The 21,335-nt window shown below is 45.4% G+C and overlaps 2 protein-coding genes across 5 annotated transcripts; one reads left to right on the top strand and one right to left on the bottom strand.

Moving 5' to 3' along the window:
* Positions 1 to 409: 409 nt before the first annotated feature.
* On the bottom strand, positions 410 to 20,733 carry LOC6615763 (sestrin homolog). 4 transcript variants are annotated; one of them, XM_032716804.1, is made up of 10 exons: positions 20,530 to 20,733; positions 19,794 to 20,007; positions 10,032 to 10,712; positions 4,075 to 4,260; positions 2,214 to 2,396; positions 1,776 to 2,148; positions 1,339 to 1,657; positions 1,101 to 1,284; positions 814 to 924; positions 410 to 755 (listed from the first exon to the last, which is right to left on the bottom strand). In XM_032716804.1, the coding sequence occupies exons 3-10, from the start codon at positions 10,080 to 10,082 to the stop codon at positions 669 to 671; spliced, it is 1,494 nt and encodes a 497-aa protein (XP_032572695.1). In that variant the 5' UTR covers positions 10,083 to 10,712; positions 19,794 to 20,007; positions 20,530 to 20,733; the 3' UTR covers positions 410 to 668. The 4 variants fall into 4 exon arrangements, with proteins under 4 accessions (XP_032572695.1, XP_032572696.1, XP_032572697.1 ...); XM_032716805.1 differs by having other exon boundaries at positions 20,565 to 20,733; XM_032716806.1 differs by lacking the exon at positions 10,032 to 10,712.
* On the top strand, positions 12,658 to 14,174 carry LOC6615762 (purine nucleoside phosphorylase). Its single transcript, XM_002040097.2, has one exon. It carries the CDS (start codon positions 13,098 to 13,100, stop codon positions 14,115 to 14,117), a length of 1,020 nt encoding a protein of 339 aa, XP_002040133.1. The 5' UTR covers positions 12,658 to 13,097; the 3' UTR covers positions 14,118 to 14,174.
* Positions 20,734 to 21,335: the final 602 nt, after the last annotated feature.

Raw genomic sequence — 21,335 nt, 5'->3', positions numbered from 1 at the left:
TATTATCTGTCCATCAAAAGCTCGGCAATTCCAATCACCGTCGTTTTCTGTCCGAAACACTAAACTCAGGATAATAATTGTAATCAGGGACAAAAAAGAGATCGTAAACGGAGGAGGGAGAAAAGAAAACATGGGTCGTTTAATTAAAATAAAGTTGTATTTATTGCGCTAAAATAATTAAACAAAACATAATACATATGTACAGTGATTATTGCTTGCACATTCACGAAAGGGAAACAGACAGAAGGTTTGGCTCTTGAGTTCAGCTCGATTTGGGAATCATTTTCCATTCTTGCATTGCGGTTGTATACGTGATTAATTTGCGTGTTGGCTAACCATAAACACTGACTATTGTTAATTGAGTAGTAAACGATTCACATTCATTTAATGGACACCGATATCGAATGGCTATTAATTGCCGCCCATGTAGCTTGGCACACGCTCATTTGCTCCATCTTTCGTTGTGTTCAAAACAGTGTTTTAGCGGCTCTTCCTGCCTCTGGGATCCTCTGCAGCTTCCGTTTCCGTTTCCGATTCGCCGAATTTCCGTTGCGCTCTCTCAAAATAACAAAATGTTTTATGCATGTGTGGGTATGTGTGTGGTGAGTGGTTTTTGGGCGTGTATGTATATATACTCGTACGTATGTGTGTTTATTCACTTAATGAGATCAAGTCATATAGCGCATTATCTCGCGCAGAGCATAGAGTAACTCGGCCTGATTACGGGCTTCCATTATCATCAGATTCACATGAACCTGCGGATATCACAGATATCAGTTAGCGGCGACTATTGGCTGGGCAAATTCCACTCACCTTTTCACTGTCCTGCAGCTCGACCAGCACACTATCGTAGTCCTTGGTGGTGATTCGCTCGGGGAAGCAGCAGGCTGTCTTAATAAACATTTTCAGGGGACGCACGAGGAGCTGGGGGTTCAGGAATGTTTACAAAGTTAATTGGAAAATATGGAAAGTACTTGGATCGGCCAAGAACTCAATGGCACAAGTGCTCTTCAAGGCATTCGGCTACAAAGTTGTCTGTTGCACACTTTCAGACATCTTTGATAGTGAATGCCCAGCATAAGGGATTTCTTGGTCCTCACCTGGTTAACTTCGCCATAGTCGTAGTCGTCGTGGCGAATGCCGTAGATGCACTGGATGTAGTTCCAAATGGCCCGCCGGAACTTGGACGTGTCCACATTCTTGATGCCGCCCATTGTGCAGTAGGTGAGATTGTAGGCGGCCCGAAACTTGGCGTCCAAGAAGATGCCCACATCGTTGTACAGCCTGGGGAGTGAATGCTCAGCGCATGTGGGACAACAGCCGTGGCTCATCACTCACCCGTCCACCAGCGAGTAGCCGTGATCCTCCCAGGAGTAGTCCTGGATGCGAAACGTGTTGATGCTCTCGGTGCCGCGCCGGGCGAAGTCCTGATAAATGAAGTTGGCATCGTCCACGTAGTGCGACAGGTTGGTGGGCAAGCCCACAGCCGCCTCCGGAGTCACGGCCGCCAGCTCCGCCGTCTGCTGCTCCACCTTCTGGAAGCGGCTGCTCAGCTCCGCCTCGCTGCACTCGTCCTGCTTCTGGGAGAGTACCTTCATGCGCTCCATCAGCGTCTCCACACTGATGCCGTGCTGCTGCGGCAGCTGCTGCGCCGTGGCTGCAAATCAATCAAATTAGTCAAGAAGTAGCAGGGACTAAAGTTCATTCCAATATGATAGAATTTACTACAACTGAGATTCCTTTGGCACAATAGATTTCTCTCTGTGTGTACTCACCCAAATATCCGTTAAGGGCCGTTGCATCGGGTCCATCCGCAGCCGCATTTGCGGAGTCCGGTGGAGCTCCTCCATTACTCCTCGCTGCGGTCTGGCTGTTGTAATCCGGATTTGCATTGTTGAGCGAGATCTCCGCCAGCACGGGCTTCCCCTTCTGCGCCTCCGTCGGCGAGGTGGGAGTGATGAGGATGGTGGGTGCGAGGGCCCCCACTGCGGCGGGCGGACTCTTCAGCTTGGGACTGGACAGCCCGTCCAGCTTTTGTGTGAGGCCGCAGGAGAACACAAAGGAGGACAGCGAGTGGAAGTGCGAGAGCAGGACCATGGCGTGCACCACCTCCGACAGCGACCAGCTGTTCTTCCCCTTGGTGAGCCGCTGGAAGAGCACAAAGTTTTCATTCGGCGCTTACCGCAGCCAAATCCGCTCGGCGGAGTACCCACCTCGATGTGCTCCTTGCGCAGCAGCCAGGGCCGATGGGCTAATATTTTATTGATATCGTATATGGCACGTAGTTTGGCGGGTATAAAGTCCAGGCCGCCCAGCCAGGCGCTATCGCCGCCCTGGTTGATGAACTCCTTCTCGTACCGCTTCACCAGATACGGACACTGATGTCGTGCAGCAGCCTAGAGATACCACAAACAGAGATACCATTTATTCCAAGTCGCAAGTTGCAATTAATTAAGATTTACTCAATACTAGCTGGCTAATGACAGCTGCATATGTTTTCATTTAATCACAACTAAAATGGATTATAATAATAAGCTACATATAGACTTAAGCTTGATTTTATTCCCCACCATCAATTATCGCACGAGAACTCCAACGATTCGCTTGGCGAAATGAAGGCCTGAGGGTATTGGTATTGGTTTCAGGTAACATTTTTCTAGGCATTACGTAATTGTTTTGATCTTCTCGCCTAACCTTGGCCCCAACCTCCCGCACTCCGCGGCGTTAGGCGGCGTGACCCACAATCGAAAATCACCCAGAGCGCGGGACCTGCGAGGGATCGCCTCCGAGTGAGCCACCACCACCTGAACGGGAGCCAAGAATACGTGGACACCTATTTCGATCGCGGTGCGTGTGTGTGCGGCTGTGTGTGGCTGTTTGTGATGTTTGTGACCCAAAACAACACATTTTCGGGCATTCAGAGCAAAAGGCCCATTGTCTGCCCGGCCTCTCCGTTTCATTTCGCTGTTCGTCATTAAGGAGAATTGGGCAGCCAGGCAGCGGAATCGTGGCATCATGGCACCATTGCATGCCCTGACAGGCCATCGTAAATCTTAAATAATTTTACATTCGCCGAGGCCCGATTCTAGACAAAGGCAGTGCCAGAATCCGCGCTGTTCCCAAGGCGACTCTTGGGTGCACTTTCCCGCCAAATAAAATGTGAAATAGTAGCGAAAAACAGCCCGTGGAAAGCTGTCCCAATTGTAATGTGTTCATAATTCAACCAAAATGTCACCCACAAACAGCAAATACTATACACGAGTATATACGTACATTTTATTGGGTTTACGATTATTGCACACGCACAACTCGGGCTATAAATTATACTCAGGGGCCAAGAAGCCAACTAATTTGCTCCGAATAGCGCAGAACAACAATTGGAAAACTTGTGAAATAATTGATTAATGCGTTTGTTTCCTCTATTCTAGCACTTCGATCTCCCAATTGCAGCTGGGAAAATCTAAAATAAATGCATGCAACTGAAAGCATAAATCAATTTTAATTACGCATTTATCCCCACTCTTATGGCCGAAAGTGATTAGAATGGATCTGAATTATGATGGCGAGTGACTTAGTTGAACTAATAGTGCGACTTCTAATATTTAGAGGCACTTGGAATCTAATTCTTTGCAATTCTTCATGATATGCCAACGGGATAGGGATAGAAGCTATTGCAAATTCGATCTTAAAGCTAGGCTCTTGGCCAAAAGCCCTGTTTTGCCTCATTTGAAAAGTGCACTCGGACTCAGGTGGATTTGATTTCAACGTACGCGAAATGCAGTTCGCAGCTTCCGCACACCAGATGCACAGTACGTGCTGCGAATGGGTTTCCCAACAAAAGGTCAGACAGAACAATGCAAATGCGATCCAGCAGCCCCGGATTCCCGATTCGCTGTTTAGAGCCGGGTGCTCGCATTCACAGCAGGCCATGTTCTTCATTGGCCCAATCAATGGCTATTGTTCTGGGCCAGTTTGGCAGCCAAATAAATTTTGGGAATAGCAAACGGAAAATAGAGTGCGCTGAGCTCATGTCTGTATGCATTTCATTCAGCTTGATGCTGAGCTCTTACTCACAATTATGGCCAAGTAGTATCTGTAATCGTTTGGCAGCGGGCCATCGCCCTTCATAATGAAGTTCTGGGTGGCCAGGAAGTGATCGTGGAACTGGGGATGGTATCCAATCACTTGGGTCACCTGGTCCAGGTCATCGAGCTCGTCCATGTCAAAGTCGGATGCTCCAGTTTGCGTTGCAGCGAAACACTGAAAGAACCATATCATACATTACATTACAATCTCAATATGCAGGAATAAATCTAATTAAAATCGCCCATATTCCGCCCATCAAAATACAAGAAAGGGAAGGAGGGGCAGGGGTCAATTAAATTTATTTCTGTTTAGAACAGTTCAGTGCTCGGGAAATTAAATCTGCGTAACGAGAGACCCCACACAGCACAAAGTGCTAATTAATATTCAAATTAATTTTACAGCAAACGCATTGCGTATACGAGACGTGGTCCATGCCATTTGCCAAGAGGCAGGCTCCCATTTTGCCAAAGTTGTCAGTTTCGGGCACCGATTATTGTGTCGGCCATCACGTATACGCACAGTTGGCATGAACATGGGTTCTGCGCAACTTTGGCTCTCAGCAACAGGCGTGCCCAAGTACATCCATCCGAGCGTCTGGGCCCAAAGCCAACATAGCCGCATGGAGCTCTCTATGAGGCAATGCACTCATAATGAAATGCGGAATTTAATAAGCTCGGACCAACGGGTGCGGCAATTGATTGATGCTCTGCCGAGCTCTGCCAGATTTCTGGTGGCCATGGCTACCATGGCTCGCAACCCCCTTTTCAATAAAGATTTGAGCTGCAATCAGGATATTTTGCATCTGCAGGTGCACTAGACTTAAGCCTTTTCACGCAGGCAGGCAGCTGACCATTGTAAAGCAGATTTACCGCTCCGCTCTCTAATTGAAATTTTCTTGGCTTTGGCTTATCGCACCAGCAGCACAGAAGGGCTGCGAAAAGGCGAAGAACAGCCAGCTGCACGGCCGTAAAATATTAATAATAGCTGGCATGTGCTCTTCCGATAACAGCTGGCCAACACGTCGTATGCTTAACGCACTCGACCGAGCTGCGAGTATCCGATTAATAGGTAACTTAATACATTCCTAATTGGTTGTTGGCCTGGCCCCGCCTCAGCCCCGAAACTCAATGCTAATTGTGAATATCAGGTTTGGCTCTAACCTCAGATGCCACCCACTCACCTCGCAATCCAACCCAAGCCGAGGGAGGTGATGAGCTGATGGATGCCGAGTGGGATGCACCCACGCCCGCGTTTGAGTTTCATATTCATAAGCGGCTAACTGGACCGCTTACGCCGGTCATCGCAGCTCATTAGATGCCATCACTTGGCGTAATTAATTAATTCGAATGCCGAAAGATCTGTCTTGTGGTAGCTGCCTCCTCCTCCTGGGACACCAGACTTAACAAATGTCGAACACGCGTAAACAAGAGTAGCGCCATTAGTCAAAGTGATTTATGCGTATGCAGATCGAGAAACGGAAACTTTGCGTCCACCGAGTGGAGCTGGCCAATTTAAATCTGTCCAGTTACACTGGCTAATTAAAAGGGTGAGTCGCCGAGATATGCAAATGGCACTGCGTTGACATTTCCATCATTATGGGTTCTCTTTGTGAATCCATAAATACACAAATTGGCACACACTCACACCCACGCTGGCGGGCAAACCCGTTTGGAAAACAAAAACTAGTTTCTGTGACACACTACCGACCGCCAGCCGCCGACCACCGACCGCCGACCGCCGACTGGCGACGAGCGACCCGATCCCAGTTTCAGTTCCAGTTTCGATCCCAGTCCACTCCGGCAGCCAGCGGCTTTGAGCGCAGCTTAGGCCAAGTTTAATGGGCATGTACTCTTTAGTGCATATCCATTTCTGAGCCCCACACACACATACTACAGTCTGCGGTGTGTAGCATTGGCACGAAGCTTTTCCCTGCTTCTGCCTTTACATTCCCTCTCCAGCCGAAACCTGTTCGTCTGCCATGGCGTATACGTGATAATTGAATTGTGCCTCCCGTGCCTGTGGGTGCATCTAGCAAAGCCACCCACTCGTAGGCTCGACAGTGTGTTAATCAAGGCGCTCTGACCTCAAGACGTGGTCATGGTCTTTAGTTTTGGGTGCGAAGTAGGTGTAAATCAAACAGATGCAGCATTACTTCAATTACTGCAAGCATATGTAACAAGACACATTTTCTGAACTAGAGATATGAGATACTTGAATATCGCTTCTACTTTAAGAACCAAGCCACCTTGATTATAAATTAGGCTAATTGAAGACAGCAAGAGCACGATCCATCTTCTTCCATTTGTAGCTTATGCTTCTGGAGACTTTGTAAGACCGGAAACGGATATACTTCAGCATGAATCATGATGGCGCATAAAAAAGGGTGAGAACAGGCTGTTTTCAGCCGCCGAAAAGCAAAACAGGCGGCCAGTGGCCCCAATCAATCCGCTGCCGGCCGAAGACTTTCCGCGCCAACTGTTAACGTGCGAGATCATGGAGCGTGGCGATTAAATCAAAGATAATGCCTGCAGTGGGGCGTGCGAAGTGGGCGCTGTGCGAAGTGCTCACTGTACGGTGCGACTGGCAACTGGCAATTTGTATCTGCCGGATGCACGAGCGAACGCAGCTCTTTACGCTCCTGGGCTTATGTTAATCGCGGGCAATTAATTGCTGTAAACTAATTCTGATTTCCTCCGCACTTGGCCAGCGCAAAGTAAGCCAAATTAATTAATTAGCATAATTAGCCGCGGAAAATAAGAATAAATTAACTGTAGCTCCAGCTCCGCCCAAATGAGTCTGCAAACTCATTGTCTTCTGATTCCCGCAGAACTCAAAACACAAAACACAAAACACAGAACGCTGTGAGTGTCAACACGGCCCCAAACAGATTAAAACAAGAGCTGGTAAACAGGCAAATAAATTAGCATAAATGGTAGAATGCCAGCGAGCGAGACGGCACCAAACAATGAGCGAGTAAACAAGTAAAGTGGAAAAAACGTCAGGTGTTATAGAAATGCAAACTGAAAACAATGACAGCAAACAAAATCTATGAAATACGAAAGTGCGAGGCGAGGAAAATAAAATAATAAGCCTGAAAAAACGCTCCACGAAACTCGGAAAAAGCTGAATGCTTGTTTTTTCTTTGCATATGCAGCTGGAAGAAGAATGCAGGTTGATAACGATAAATAAACACTTGAAAGATCGATCACAGCAGCTTTACTATGGCTGATTAGCATAACTAGTTAGTAGGTGTGTAAAGAAAGTGGACGCAAGTTCTTCAGAACTATGAAAACGAAATGTGGAAATATGAAGGCTGCCTGCTTAAGCTCCTCCAAATGGGTCAATTACTATACTCCGCCAGATCGAGCAGATCGGAATATAGCCGCCATATACATGTGTAGCTTATCACCTGAGCACCTGAGCTCAACTCGAGGACTGCTCACTTACACTGCGCACAAAACCAGGTGCTTGGCTGTGTGCGTAGATAAAGTGACTTGTCTAGACGTTATAAACTATTTTTCTGTAGTTCGTGACACACACAAACACACAAACACACACACACACACTCGCCCATCCATGAACGTGCCAGTATGGGTGTTGTGTTTTTTACGAACTGCACTTACAGTGGGGCATACTTAATTAATCCGCAACTATCAACCAGGCATCGGCTGATTTATATGTGACTGAATATTGAAACGGGTGCAAATATCTCAAGATACTCCTGTACTCACATTGAAGTTCAAGCTGGCATGGATATGAGATGTGGATAAGATATCCCCGGTGTGTATAAACCACCTAAGCACACACATACATATACATATACGTGTGTACTTAAATCGCTTGTGCGTGTGTTTTTCTCGGTTCGCGTGGAGGCGGTACGTGTTTTTCCAACCTCGGGTAGCTAAATAAAAAATAAAAGCTGTCTGGCACTCGAAGCGACACTTTGTCTGCTGATAAAGTGCAACAACACGGCCAACTGCTAAGCGGCAAATGGCAAATGGCAAACAATCATGACAAATTATGAGTTCTGTGTGTCTGTGTGTCTGCGCATTGTGTCTTTGTGCCAATTAATTTATATGGTATAGTTGTACAGTATAGACTCTCCCAGAGATAACGAACTGCGATGGGAAACCCTTTCAACAATGTTGTAAGGACTGCGAAAGGCAAAGATAGTTGAGCCAATATATGTATGTATATTTCCCTTGGGTGAATGAACTCGCAAACAAAAGCCTAAAATTCTAATTTTAGCGAATAGTTTGCGGACATTTATAGACTCGTGCCAGCGATTTATGTGCAAAATACTATACTAATACTAAATATATTAAATGAGCTTTAAATTCGGTATAAAGTTCACTGTTTGTTTGCAACTTCCTGCTGCAAAATTGGGCCACAGCGGCATGTCATCAAAGTGCATTGCTGCATTCGTGCGCGATTGATCTCAATCACTCGCCCAGCCAGTCAATCACTCAATCAGCCCAATCAGCTCAATCAGCTGCCCCTTTGCCACTCGGCCCGAGGCGAAAGCCTTTTTGGACTCCTGCCAGCGTGCGAATGGCGCACATCTGTTTGTTCTGATATTCGGCTGCTGGCTGAGTGACTGGCCCAAGCACCACCCACACCCACACCCACCCACTTGGCCACCCCTCCCCATCCCCCACCCCCCGCGCTCGCCCCAAATTGTGTATTTTTATACAATTTATATTTTCATTGCGTAAATAAAATTCCTGGCCTGGCGCAGATGGCTGATGGCCGCGGGCTGTTTACGTTCGCTGTCATTGAGTATCGGGCATGATAATTGAAATTATTATTATTATTATTATTATTTCCACTTTGATTCGCCAGTGCAGTGCCTGATTAAAGTGCAGCGCCAGCCAGCAGGCTGTGCGACCTTTAAAGGCCACTGAGAGATCCTATGGCTTCCTTTGATTGGATTAACTCATGCTGCAAACGAAGGCCCAAATATGTAGTTCAGTTGATACGCATTGTTTTCGCGGCTAATCAAGCGGGTAGTTCACTTTTCAGCCACTCTAATTGAATTCATTCCGAGTCGCAATTACTCGACATTTGCATCTATTTCGCTGATTAGCTGACCTAGTTCGGCAATCGAGTTCGCCATGAAAACAAAGTGCCAGAGTCGCCAGCTTGGCGTTATCTATTCCATAGCTCTACCGGGTCTATGTCCACACACAGATCCATGTGAGAAATATCGGAGGCTTATCAGTTCTTATCGACGGGGTCTTTCGCAAAAGCACCCAGTCCTTTCTGCACACTCACTGCGCATTAAAAAGTTGGCAACTCAGCTCGGTTACCAAACTACCTACTCACATTCCCAGCAACTGATTGTTGCTTTCCCTGCAACTCCCTGCATTTCCCGCATTTCCTGCATTTCCCATTTTTATAATTTTATCAGCATGCCTGCAAGAAGAATTTCAAACAAAAGTACGCATTTTTCAAATAACATCCTTTCATATTTGCAGTGCGGTTTTAAGTTTTCCTACTCTGGCAAAAGTTAATTACGAAGCTGTGCAAAATGTGCGCCATCCGAAAACACAAAAGCACGTATTACATTTCAGCGTATGAATAAAGTGAAAATATTTTTGGCTGGCCAGGCAAAAATATAACGCACCAAGTATCGCTGGCATCGTTGATTGAAATCTCAGTTTAATAAGCATATCATATCATTTGCCAGTTGCCACTTGAAACATAATATGCTGTCAGTTAGGTTCTAAGTGCACGAGCTTGAGTTAATCACAAACTCGCTTAATAATGCTGCGATATGTGGTTACCATAAACTTTAACTCAACCAAGCGTCGTTTGGGTTAGAAAACCAATCAATAAGCTCTGAATTTGATGGAGACTCCTGCTAATCTTTCCCAGAAAGAGTGCCATACGTTTGGAATAACTACTTGCTGTGGGGGACTTACATCTAAACCGCATGAACTTACATCTTGAGAGATTTGTCCCATATCCGCGTAGTAATCCACAGCGTAGTACATGAGTCTGGCGGAGGGATCGAGTCCAGTTGGATGTGGATGCGACGTGGACTCGGACTCGGAATCAGAGGTCGCAGTCGATTGCAGTGAAGCCCAGTTGGTAGCTGCAGCAGCGATCGCAGTGGGAAAATAACCAGTTTTCACCCGGCTCTTTGTTTATGGAGCCACGAAAGTGGAGCAGCCGCCAAACTGGAAATGCACCAAAGCAGGAGGCTCGTCCGCGGATCGTATAGTATCGAATCGAATCGTATCGTATCGTATCAGAGCGGATTGGATCGCTGGATCGCTGTGGAGCTGGAGCCAAACCAGATTTTCTTTCAAGTTAAGCTGCTGCTTCTGATGGCGATGCTGGTCTGGGGTGGTCAGGCTTGGGTCTTCTCTATCTGCAGCCAGAGTCCACTATCACTATCAGCGGAGTATCCGAGGTCGCGGATTGTGGTTCAAGCACTTGTAGGTGTAGCTCTGGATCCGCAGGACGTTCTTCTCGTCGGTGATGGCGATTCCCCGACTCGAGTGGCTAAAGCATTGGCAGTTGGAGCAGATGATGTTGGTCTGGTTTTTGGTTTTCATTTGTCGGTTTGAGCTGGCGACCCTTCCACTCTGCACGTGCTTGTGCTGCTCAGATGTTGCTAGCTGCGGATGAGAGAAACGATCTTCATTAATTACCATATCACAGCTCCACAAAGCCCAAGCTCGCTTCCCACAGCAACAACTCGTTGGCGGCTCTCCTCCGCCTTCAATTAGCATTCAAATGCCAGTCAAAATATTCACTTTTCGTCGCTTTCTTTTTTCAGCTTTTTCGGCTTGGGTTTTGGTTTTGGTTTTGTTTGAGCGTTTCTTGTTGGCTCCACTGCCGTGTATTTAGCGGGCCTGCACAGACAGCGTAAAAATCGCGCAATGCCAAAAATAAAAGGCAAACAACGGCCACAAAGCAAAACGCAGCACAAAAGTTGGTAAACAAACTGGGACCTGCGAGTTGGGAACTCGGAACTGGCAACTGGCAACTGGGCAACTGAGCACTGGGAATGGCCGAAACGGGTTCGCTCCTCCTCCTGGGGCAAGGTGAGATTTCAAAATAAAATTAAAAAAAAGAATGTGAAAAACAAAAAACGATAATGGAGCGGCGGGTGAATGCGAAACCGAAATTAATATCAACTGCAAACAGGGCATTTTTGGCAGGCTGGCGCAAAGTGACAAACAAATAGCCAACCGAAAGTGGGCAAAGATACGGGGGCCACCAAGAAACAAGCCCAACAATGGGCACAACAAGCCGAAACAAGGCATTCGGATTCGGACACAGATTCAGATTCAAATTCAGGTTCAGATACATTTACAGACACAGATACAGATGCAAAGTCGGGGAAGTAAACAAACAAATGGAAAACAGATGATAGAGTTACAGGCCCGGATGATCTCTTGCGGTTTTTGGCCCCGCATCGAAGCCTCGTCATCGTCACCATCGCCATCGCCATCGCCATCGCCATCGCCATCGCCATCGCCATCACCAGCAAGGCGAATCACACAAACGTGACTCTGACATTGTAGGCGGCTGCACTGGAATAACAAAATAGCAAATAGCAAATAGCCCACAAATCGGGAAAAACAATCGGCGACAAAGGCTGCTTTTGTAACCCAAGCCATTTGGCGCGCACTCGAATAACATAAACAGCGCTACAAAGTTTCCTATTAATAATTTTTTATTATCGACCACGTCACGAGCATACTAAACGCTTCGCCGACTCCCCAATCCCAATCCCATCCCGCCCAGTCGCACGAATCGACTTCGAACAGCTGGCCAGTGGATTCGTTGACGGAGGTGGTCATGGTAAACATGGCCGAGACAATGTAGCTGCTTTTCGCTGGTTGGCCCAACTAATTAGCGAAAGTATTGAGCCAAGCCTCGGCCTGGTCCAGTCTACTCCAGCACACTCCAGACAGGCGATGCACTGGCAGAAAAAGGGGAGTAAGTACACTGTGCATAATTGAATCTTATCTTCAAGTTTGTCTACTTCATAACTGCATTGCAATGTTGGGATCGCTTGAATGAGATGCCACTTATAACACCCCGATTCATCTCAGTGTAGTTTTGAGTGTCTTGTTTACCGCCAGCTCCGAATCTCCGAATGGACGTATTTAATTTATCCACTCACACCAGCACTCCAATCGCGAGCTGTTCCATGGATGCGATGCTGTAAACGAACTCTGGCGTGTGGTGACATTGAACGGCGTCCACAACACACAAACACAACAAGTAAACAACGGCCGGGGCGTTGCCTATGTGCCGCCATGCGTATGAGCGTTATTATCACGTATACGCATGGTAAACATGGTAAACAGCATCTTCCCCGCCCTCATCGGCGGCAAAATGGGCGTGGCTGCCCTGCCGCTGATAATTAAATCTATTTCGCACTGTCTGTTTGTGCTTAAAGACTCCGATTGAACTTTGGAAAGTGAAAACTATGGAAAATGAAAGAGAAAAGCGCTCCCCGCTCCTGCATATTGCATGTTACTGATTAGAGTTAGCTTGGATGTTCCAAAGTTTTTCATTTGTTTAGTTAACTAGGGAAAAACAAACAAACAACTGCCGTTGCTTATGATTTAATGCAGTTTTTGGCCCTCGCTTTTGGAAACGAACTTTGCGAACAGCTGGATTTCGGAATTCATCAGCCCATTTAACCAGACGTCATGGCGCGCCTTTGTGGCTTTGCTTTTCAGCCAGACTCTGGCTTTTTGTTTTTAGCGTCATTCGATTCGAGTCACACCTCCTCTTTTCCGCTGACTTAATAAAGCGATGATTTTAGCGAACAACCAGGAACAAAAGTCATCTGCCGTCGATTCATATTAATTCTGAACCATATTTAAGTATTAAGTACATGGTTTAATACTTAAATTCTTAAACCTAAGCTATGCCCTAAAAGTCATCTTTTGAGTATTTTCCAAAACACTTCTTTGGTGGCTGCTAAAAAATTCGAAAAGTGGTGAAGTTTCGCACCCATTTGGCGACCCATCCTAATCAAAATGTGCAACTGGGAGTGCTGCAAGTCCAGGTCGCCGATTGCCAAGCGAATGGCGGCCAGGAAGCTCCTGCAGATGGAGGAGGAGGAGCGCCGGAAGCCCAAGCTGGTCATCCCGACGCCACAGAGCCTCTTCTACCCCTTCGAGGATGTGGAGGCCATGGCCAAGTACATCGTGAACGTCAGCCACATCAGGCCAAAGTACGGACTAATCTGCGGCAGCTTCCTGAGCGATATGATCAGCTTGGTGGAGCAGCCTGTGGTCATTCCCTACGAGGACATACCCAACTTCCCAGACGGCATAGAGCCGGACTGCAGCTTCGTCTTGGGCTCGGTCATGGGCGCGCCCATAATAGCTCTGGTCCACAGTTTCCACTCCTGCGACGGCTACAACCTGGCCACCTGTGCGCTGCCCGTCCGCGTGATGCAGCTGTGCGGTGTAAGGACCATCATGCTGACCTCGGAGGCAGCGGCCGTGGATCATGGATTCGCCCTGGGCGACATAATGCTGGTCCAGGACCACATTAATGTGGTGGGCATGATGCACCAGACGCCGCTGGAGGGTCCCAGTGATCCCCGCTTTGGCAACCGCCGATTCTCGATGGTGAACGCTTATGACAAGGACCTGCTGGATAGGGCACTCGAGATTGGCAAGCGGATGGGCATCCAGAAGTTCCTGCACAGCGGCGTCTTAGCCTGCCTGGGAGGTCCCATCCTCGGCACTGTGGCCGAGGAGCGAATGCTGCGGACGATGGAGGTCAGTGCCGTGGGCATGTCCCTGGTGCCCGAGGTTATAGCCGCCCACCACGGCGGCCTGAAGGTGCTCGCCTTTGTGGTAATCAGCAGGGTGGCCAGCGACAAGCAGAGCGAGGAGGGCGACAAGGACAAGCAGAAGGACACTGACAGGGACTCCAAGCAGGAAAAGCGGGAGCAGGATTCCCAGGATCTGGTCCCCCTCCCTAGACTGCAGGCCTGCTCCGATCTGATCGGCCGACTTATGTACTGCATGCACCTCGAGATCTGACGATCGAAAATAGACTTCTCGAATCCCCACCCGACTTCTTCTATTCGGATTCCTATTTTCGGTGCGGGCAGTGTGCTGCCAACGCGGAAATAGCCACAGGTGCAGCTGTTGGCGCAATCTTCTCGGCGAAGAAGATTTGTCGCCTGGGGGGGGAGGTTTCAAAATGTGAGATCTGTGATCTGAGATGGCCAAGTGGGAAGTGTGAGGTGTGAGGTGTCACGCTGTCTAATGGACGCCCCAAATGGCCAGCCATCAAAAGTGGAGAGCAGAGTGCACACGGGCCGTATACGTAATGTCCAATGCTCGGGCCAGCTGTAAAGTACATTTAATGGCAATTAGCCGGTATCGAAAGCCGAGCTACTCTGTTGCACGTCCACTTGGCATAGTAGAGTAATGTATCAATTAATCGGCTAAGAGGCTTACGAGTCCGCCTTATCAGAACGTCGTGGCCAGTGGCAGTGGAGGAGGCTCCCTGCGAGCCAACTCCCCGCAGATTAGCCTCTTTTGTAATGGCCATTACAAACTTGCACTGCCAGCGCTTCTTTGTTCGTCATTGTGGCTAATTTTATTATTCGCCATTGTGCGGTAGCTGCAGTAGCAGCGCGATGACGAACGGCGATTGTGCTGCTTATTGACGCTGATTGTTCAGATACAAGTGCATATATGTGTGTATGTATATAGTGGGGTATGTATATGGGCTATGGCGACCGCCACGAGCTGTTTGCCTTGCAATTTGCGAATCGCGCTCGTCGCTTTGCTTTCAGCTGTTTTCAGCTGTGCGATCATACGGCTAGAAAGCTACATTTTCCCCGGCCTGCACCGATTTTTCGCCGATTTCACCCGGTTCCTCATCCGATCTCTCGTCCGATTTCGACCGATTTCCCCGACTGAGATTTCGGCCTGCGGCACTACGCTAATGAGTTTTCCGTGGGCAGTTCGTTGACCCCGCTGCATGAACTCATATTGATTGCGACTTGCCACCGAGTTGCAGTTCTGACTGCGATTCATGCGGCCAGTTCAGTGCACTGATGACATTATGCACAGTTTTATTTTGGGTGCCATGAGTGCGTGAGTATCGGTGTCAGCTGACAGAGATAGAAAGATGCAAAGATACAAACACATTGTGGCATTTCAATTGCGCTGGGCGCAACATCTGCCCGCTATTTTGGCAACTCAATTGTCAACAAGGATCTAATTCCGATCTTCGGCTGACGCAATTCAAATGGCAGGCATTATTATAATGCCACGTGCTAATTATAATGCCAACTGAGGAAAAATCCATGCTATTAATTTAAGCCCAGTTGAAGCAAAGTTGCATTTAGAACTAATTTGATTCTATTAGCTTCTTGATAGATAAATCCAACCCCAATTACTCGGTTGCATGGGGAATTAGAATTTCGCACACAAAATTACTGTTGCATTGTAATTATTATTCGGTTGTAATGCAATTTGTTCAATTACCTACACAAATCCACAAACAATCGCACACAAGTTTAAAGCCCTGCAAAGCAGCGGCTGTAAATGAATGGAAATCTGAGTTTGGCAGTTGCTATGGCTTTTCGACGAACTTCTAATCGTACTTGGCCACCATAAACAATATTTGGCGATTAGATTTTTTATATATTCACTTGACTAAAGTCGTGCCAATCGCCATTTATTAGGCCTCTGATATATGTGCCTATGAATGGTGAGTTGTTTGCGCTGTGAGGGAAATCCATTTGATTAGTTATTGAAACTCTTTTAGTGAAGTCTTTGCAATTATGGGTAAGTCAGGAAGTTCCCACTTGGATTATGCTTGCAGTTAGCTGAAGTACATGCGTATGTATATACCCTTGAATCTGAAGCATGGGAAAACGGCATGGAAAGTACTCAGTTTTGTTTGTGACTACTTGTAATAAGTAGGTAAAAGTAGAAGATTGCACAAATTAACGGCAAGCAAGCAAGTTGCAATTGTGTTTCTGTTGCACTTGCTGCAGTTGCAGCTCCAGTGGCTGCTGCAGTTGCTGTTGCGAGTTCAGTCACCTCGTCTTGCGCCCATAGAAATGACTATGATTTAAGCAGCATTCGCGGTGTACGTAGTGCACATACAACAAACAAAACGACTTTTAAACTATCCGCATTAAGTATAAACCTTGGATAATTTGCAGAAAAGTATCTAGACTTTCAATTTGATTCTGTTCAAATAAGTGTTTAAGTTATGGTTACAATAAACTTTTACCGAATTACTGGAATCTGCGAAGCGTACAGCTGATCGAATTAATATTGTTAGTGGCCGCAGCTCATTGGAAGACCCATGACTGTTGTTTCCGTTGCAAAAGGACGAATTCGATGGAGTTTACAGACCGATTCAGTTGTTTCTGGCGCTCGAAAGCCGCTTAACTGATTGCAACATTGATGGAAGCACATATCAATTGCCCTCTCAGCCGATGGTTCAAGTGATTTCCCATCACACACTCGCACACCCAATCACTCAACACACATAAGCACACACACACAAACACAAGCGGCAATCTTAATGCGCCTGGCAACAACTAAAAGGCAGCAACAACATCGCGAGCAACATTTGTGTGCATGAGTATCTGTATCTGCGCGAGTATCTGTGTGGCGCGCGCCAGTGTGTGGAGTATCTGTGAGCGACGGCTACGGCGACGCGACGACATAGCAACCGTTTATCATAATTGGTATTAACTGCCAGCCATTCCTCAATTCTTTTCGGCCCGGAGCATTACGTATACGCCGGGATGGCCTGGCATGGCGAAGAGAATTCATTGCCGAGCATGGGACCTTAATTCGCAGGCTCACTTCGATTTCGTTCTTCTTGTTTGTCTGCGAATTACGTACGTACTTGATTGTTTCACCAGATGTATTGTGCGAGTGTAACAATGGCATAGTATCGTGTGTATGTCCGCAAGGACCATGTCATCTGCTGAACATTTAACTCGAATGCTGTCCAACAAGCTTCCTAATTAGTGGATGATTGCCAACTCGAAATAGAACTGGAAAAAGCTGAAGCTGAAGCAGAAAGCGAGACGAAATAGCCGCGAGGAGCCCGTAATGGAAACCGTAAACAAACGCAGCCAGCAAAGTGAACAAATGCCCTGAGCAGTTTACCAAAAACCGCGTGCGAGGCTTCGCCTTTGCAGTGGGGCGGAAAGAGAGGGAGAAACGCTCGGCTCGAAACACGCCGCCTAATTTAGATTCCCGTGCGGTAGGTCAAGTGCCAATTTCCTCAACTCGAAGTTGTGTGGCAGCAGCAAATCCAATGCTGAACGAATTGAATCAGTGTGTCTTCCATTCGATTCTGTGTTCGGTCTTCGTCTACCCTCAGCTCCGACCATTTCGCATCTTGGCCAGGAACCTGTTGCGCTGACTTGACAGCCCGTCAATCCGCAAAGTCCCTGGCCCTGGCCAAAAAATGGGAAACAGCCGGAATTGGCCAACAACCGCAGGTTTCACATGTGCAATCTGCCAAAGATTTGTGAGGATTTTGTGGGGAGCGATGCTCCAAGCCCACTTGGTTGAGCTGCTACTGCAGTCGAGAGTTGTGCACAGGGAAAGGAGGTTTCTCAATAGATTCAATAGAGGATTAAAATATTCAAAAATAGTGAGTTATTTATGTATGAAGACATTAAGTAAGGCACTGCCAAAGACACTAGAATAACAAGATGCATAACGGCCATACATTCGTTTGGCACTATGCAGCCACTTTTTTGGTGAAGGCCAAATTTGCTCTCTTTCCGCTCGCTCACGCTGAGAGCATAAGAAATCTAAAAATAGAATTTGCTTGCTTGTGTGAGTAAAAACAAGAGACGAGAACGCGTATATGTGTGCGTGTTGTGCTAGAAGACGATTTTCGGGCCGAAATCAATTCTGATCGAAGAAACGAATTTACATATTTGGAGTTGTGGCCAATTTCGTAGCAATATGATGAAATAAAATAAAAATTCCCTGACTATTATAATTTTAAAGTTTTTTATATTCGCTTGTTAAAATCGCCGCTCGAATTAGCTACCATTTACATATTTATGTATATTTTATTCTTATTTTATTTATATTATGTTATATTAATTAATTATTTGTAATATATGTAATATTCGGTACCCAGGGAACACCAGGGGGAGGCCATTAGAATTGTAATGGGGTCCTATATTAATTAGGCCTTCGAGTCGACTTGAAATATTTTAATGTATAACATTAAAACATTTCCATGTTCCCCAATTAAGTTATTTTTTTAACTATTGTTTTTTTTTTTATATTTTGCGTCCAGTTTTCAGTCGCCAATTATTTAAATATAAATTTTTTTATTTATGAGATAGAATGCTGAGCTTAGCTTGCTTTTTTTGTTTATCAGCTATCATCACAGTCCACTTGCAATGCTTAAAAAGCAAAACTTTTATAAGTTTGTTTAACAAATCTGTTCTATGTGCATAACATTCATTATTTTCATAAAACCATAATGAGAAGGCACTACTTTCATTTGTGCACTTAATGCATTGCTCAACAATAAATTTTTTTATACACATTTGTTTTTATTATTTTTAAAAATATTTTCGAAAACTTTAATGTGTATTTTGCAAATATTAAAAAATAAATCAGATGGTGCCTTTAATTTCCCGAAGTCCGAGTCTATTGAGTAGTTTTTCTCATGTATGAAAAGCTCTGATGGAGTTGTTAAATATCAAATTGGAATATACAAAAACAAAAGAAATAAAACTGGAAGCTGAATATAATGCGCATCTTAAATAATACAAATGGTTCATTTACATACATCATATTAAGTCAAATGACTTAATAAGTATACTAAATAATTAAAGCAAATACAAAGGAAATTATTATAATTATTATATATTATTATATATATTTCATAAAAATAATAATTATTTTTTAATTTCATAAAAAAATAATAATTTTATTAATATATAATAAAAATAATAATTTTATTAATAAATAATAATATTTCATAATAATATTTCATAAAAAATAATAATACGTAGTAGAAAATAAAAATTAATAAAATAAATAAAAATATGAAAATTCGAAATTCATTTTGTGATGTACATAGATTCGGCTATTACTATTTCTAAGCTTTATTTAAATATTAATAACGTTAAGGCAATGCAAAACAAGAATTTTTCGCATGGTGCCAATTGATAAAACATAATATAGATTTAAAGTCAACGAACTTCTAAGGTGAAGGGCATATTTTGTCAAATTTACAATGCATGAGCACACGTATGCACACATACAGTTGTCTGGTATAACTGTATGCGTAGAAAAGAGCAGTTTGCTGTAGCGCTCTCCGCTCTTTCTCTCTCGAACAAAAACTCAAGAGAGCCTGGAGCCACCTCTAGAGCCACGGCCAAAAAATCGCGTGCCAAAAATTTGTATGGCCGTTCCGCATCTTGTTATTCTAGTGTCTTTGGCACTGCTGATAACTTCGAGTGGCAACGTGTGTTAGGAGATTACCAGCTCAAGGATATATTTTAACAAATTTAAAACTAATTTTTGTTTCTTGCAGTGCTTTCGGTTTTTTGCCAACATTTTCGCTACACGGCAATCCCTAATGGAACATTCCATTTCATCCGAAAAGCCTCTTACTGACATCCCTGTCCTCAAAGGACATTTGCAAATGTATTTGGAAAAACTGGATTACTCCATAGGTTGCACCTCACTTACCCTTTGTTCTCCGGACTAACAGACTCTACATTTGCTTGATAGCGATGTTTGTAATCTCCTTTAATTTCGGTTCATTTGCCCGAGGGGCACACAGCTACTTTCTTGTGGTGGGTGTTTGTCGCTTCTTTCGCCCACGTTTTTGATAACACAGAACACATATGTAGTAACTAATTGCTGGAAATCGGCGAAGGGTTCCAAACTTAAGACACGAAAACTGTGAATAAAATATATTGTTTTGATCAAAGGAAACTAAGGAAACTGGATTTTGTATATAATTCGTATTTAATTTGATTTACGCGCTCACTAATTATGTAATGCCCGTTCCCCTAACCCCCCGAAAAAACGAAGAACCGATTGCATTTGGCGCGAAAATAGACAACGGCAAGCGCAGAGATAACAATAATAGTTTATATTTAAATTTGAACAACAACGGCGGTCAGCATCGTTTAATTTGTTTACGCGGCTCGAGTTCGTTGTTATTCGACTATAAGGCCAATCTAATTTATGCTCCGCCGCCTTGTTGTTGTCTCAGTTTTGGGTTTGATTTGGTTTAGTGCCACTCTGACTGGGCTGCTTTGCAGGAGATTTCTGTAGTAATTTTCCATGCAATAACAATGATTTTCGCTTTTTTATTTTTCTCTATTTTTTCAATTTTTTTTTTTTTTTTGGCGCTATCTACATTTCTGCGCCGCCTGCAGTTGCGTTTGAGCGCGTATCCGAGGGAAATGGAAATTACCAGAAGTAACAGAAGAAACGGAGGCGAGAACGAACCAAAGGGGAATAAAAATAAAAACGGTTATCCGATGTTTTCGGAGCTTCCTGATTTCCCGCGATCTTGCGCTGCGAGTGGGAGCAGATATCGGGCGTCTGTAGCGCGTCTGGATTTCCCGGTCTTCCGCTTTTCTAGCCGGACAACTGAACGCGGCCAGCGACAAACTTCAACTGAAGCAACTGGACTCGAATCGAATCGCGGCGAAACGAAATGAAACGAATCGCAACGAAACAAAACGAAACAGCTGGTATCTCAGCCTCAAAGCCCCAGAGTGCAACAACAACAGCTGACGGGGGCGGAGAGCCGAAGAGAGCACGCCACACTGCGCAAAAAGTCGGGCAATCACGAAATGTGATTTCGTGATTTCGTAGCTTAAAAGGATCTGCATTCAAGGAACTTATTTTCTATGTATCTAATTATACCTTTGTGTTTATAATTTTAAAGGGAACTTCTTTAGATTCCAATTATTTGATTTCTGTGTAAGCTTATTACGAGTGACGAGCGGGAGAGCAAGTGTGTGGGACAGAGAGAGCGGGCAAAGCAGCAACAGGCAAAGGCAGAAGCAGTCGAACTAGTAGGCTGGGGGCGGGGGAGTGGCTCTGTAGGCGCAGGAGAGACGGTCGCTATGACTCTTTGTTGCACCTACTTTGTTGCCGTTGCCAAGGGTGAGAGCTAAGCTGCATGCCAAATACGCTACACAAAACAAGATATAGAGACTTTCAGAACCGAATCGTTTCATTTTATAGTTTTATACATATCTTATAACATTA

The sequence above is a fragment of the Drosophila sechellia genome, chromosome 2R, assembly GCF_004382195.2.
Source record: "Drosophila sechellia strain sech25 chromosome 2R, ASM438219v1, whole genome shotgun sequence".
Lineage (NCBI taxonomy): Eukaryota > Metazoa > Arthropoda > Insecta > Diptera > Drosophilidae > Drosophila > Drosophila sechellia.
This window is presented reverse-complemented; position numbering and strand designations above follow the sequence as displayed.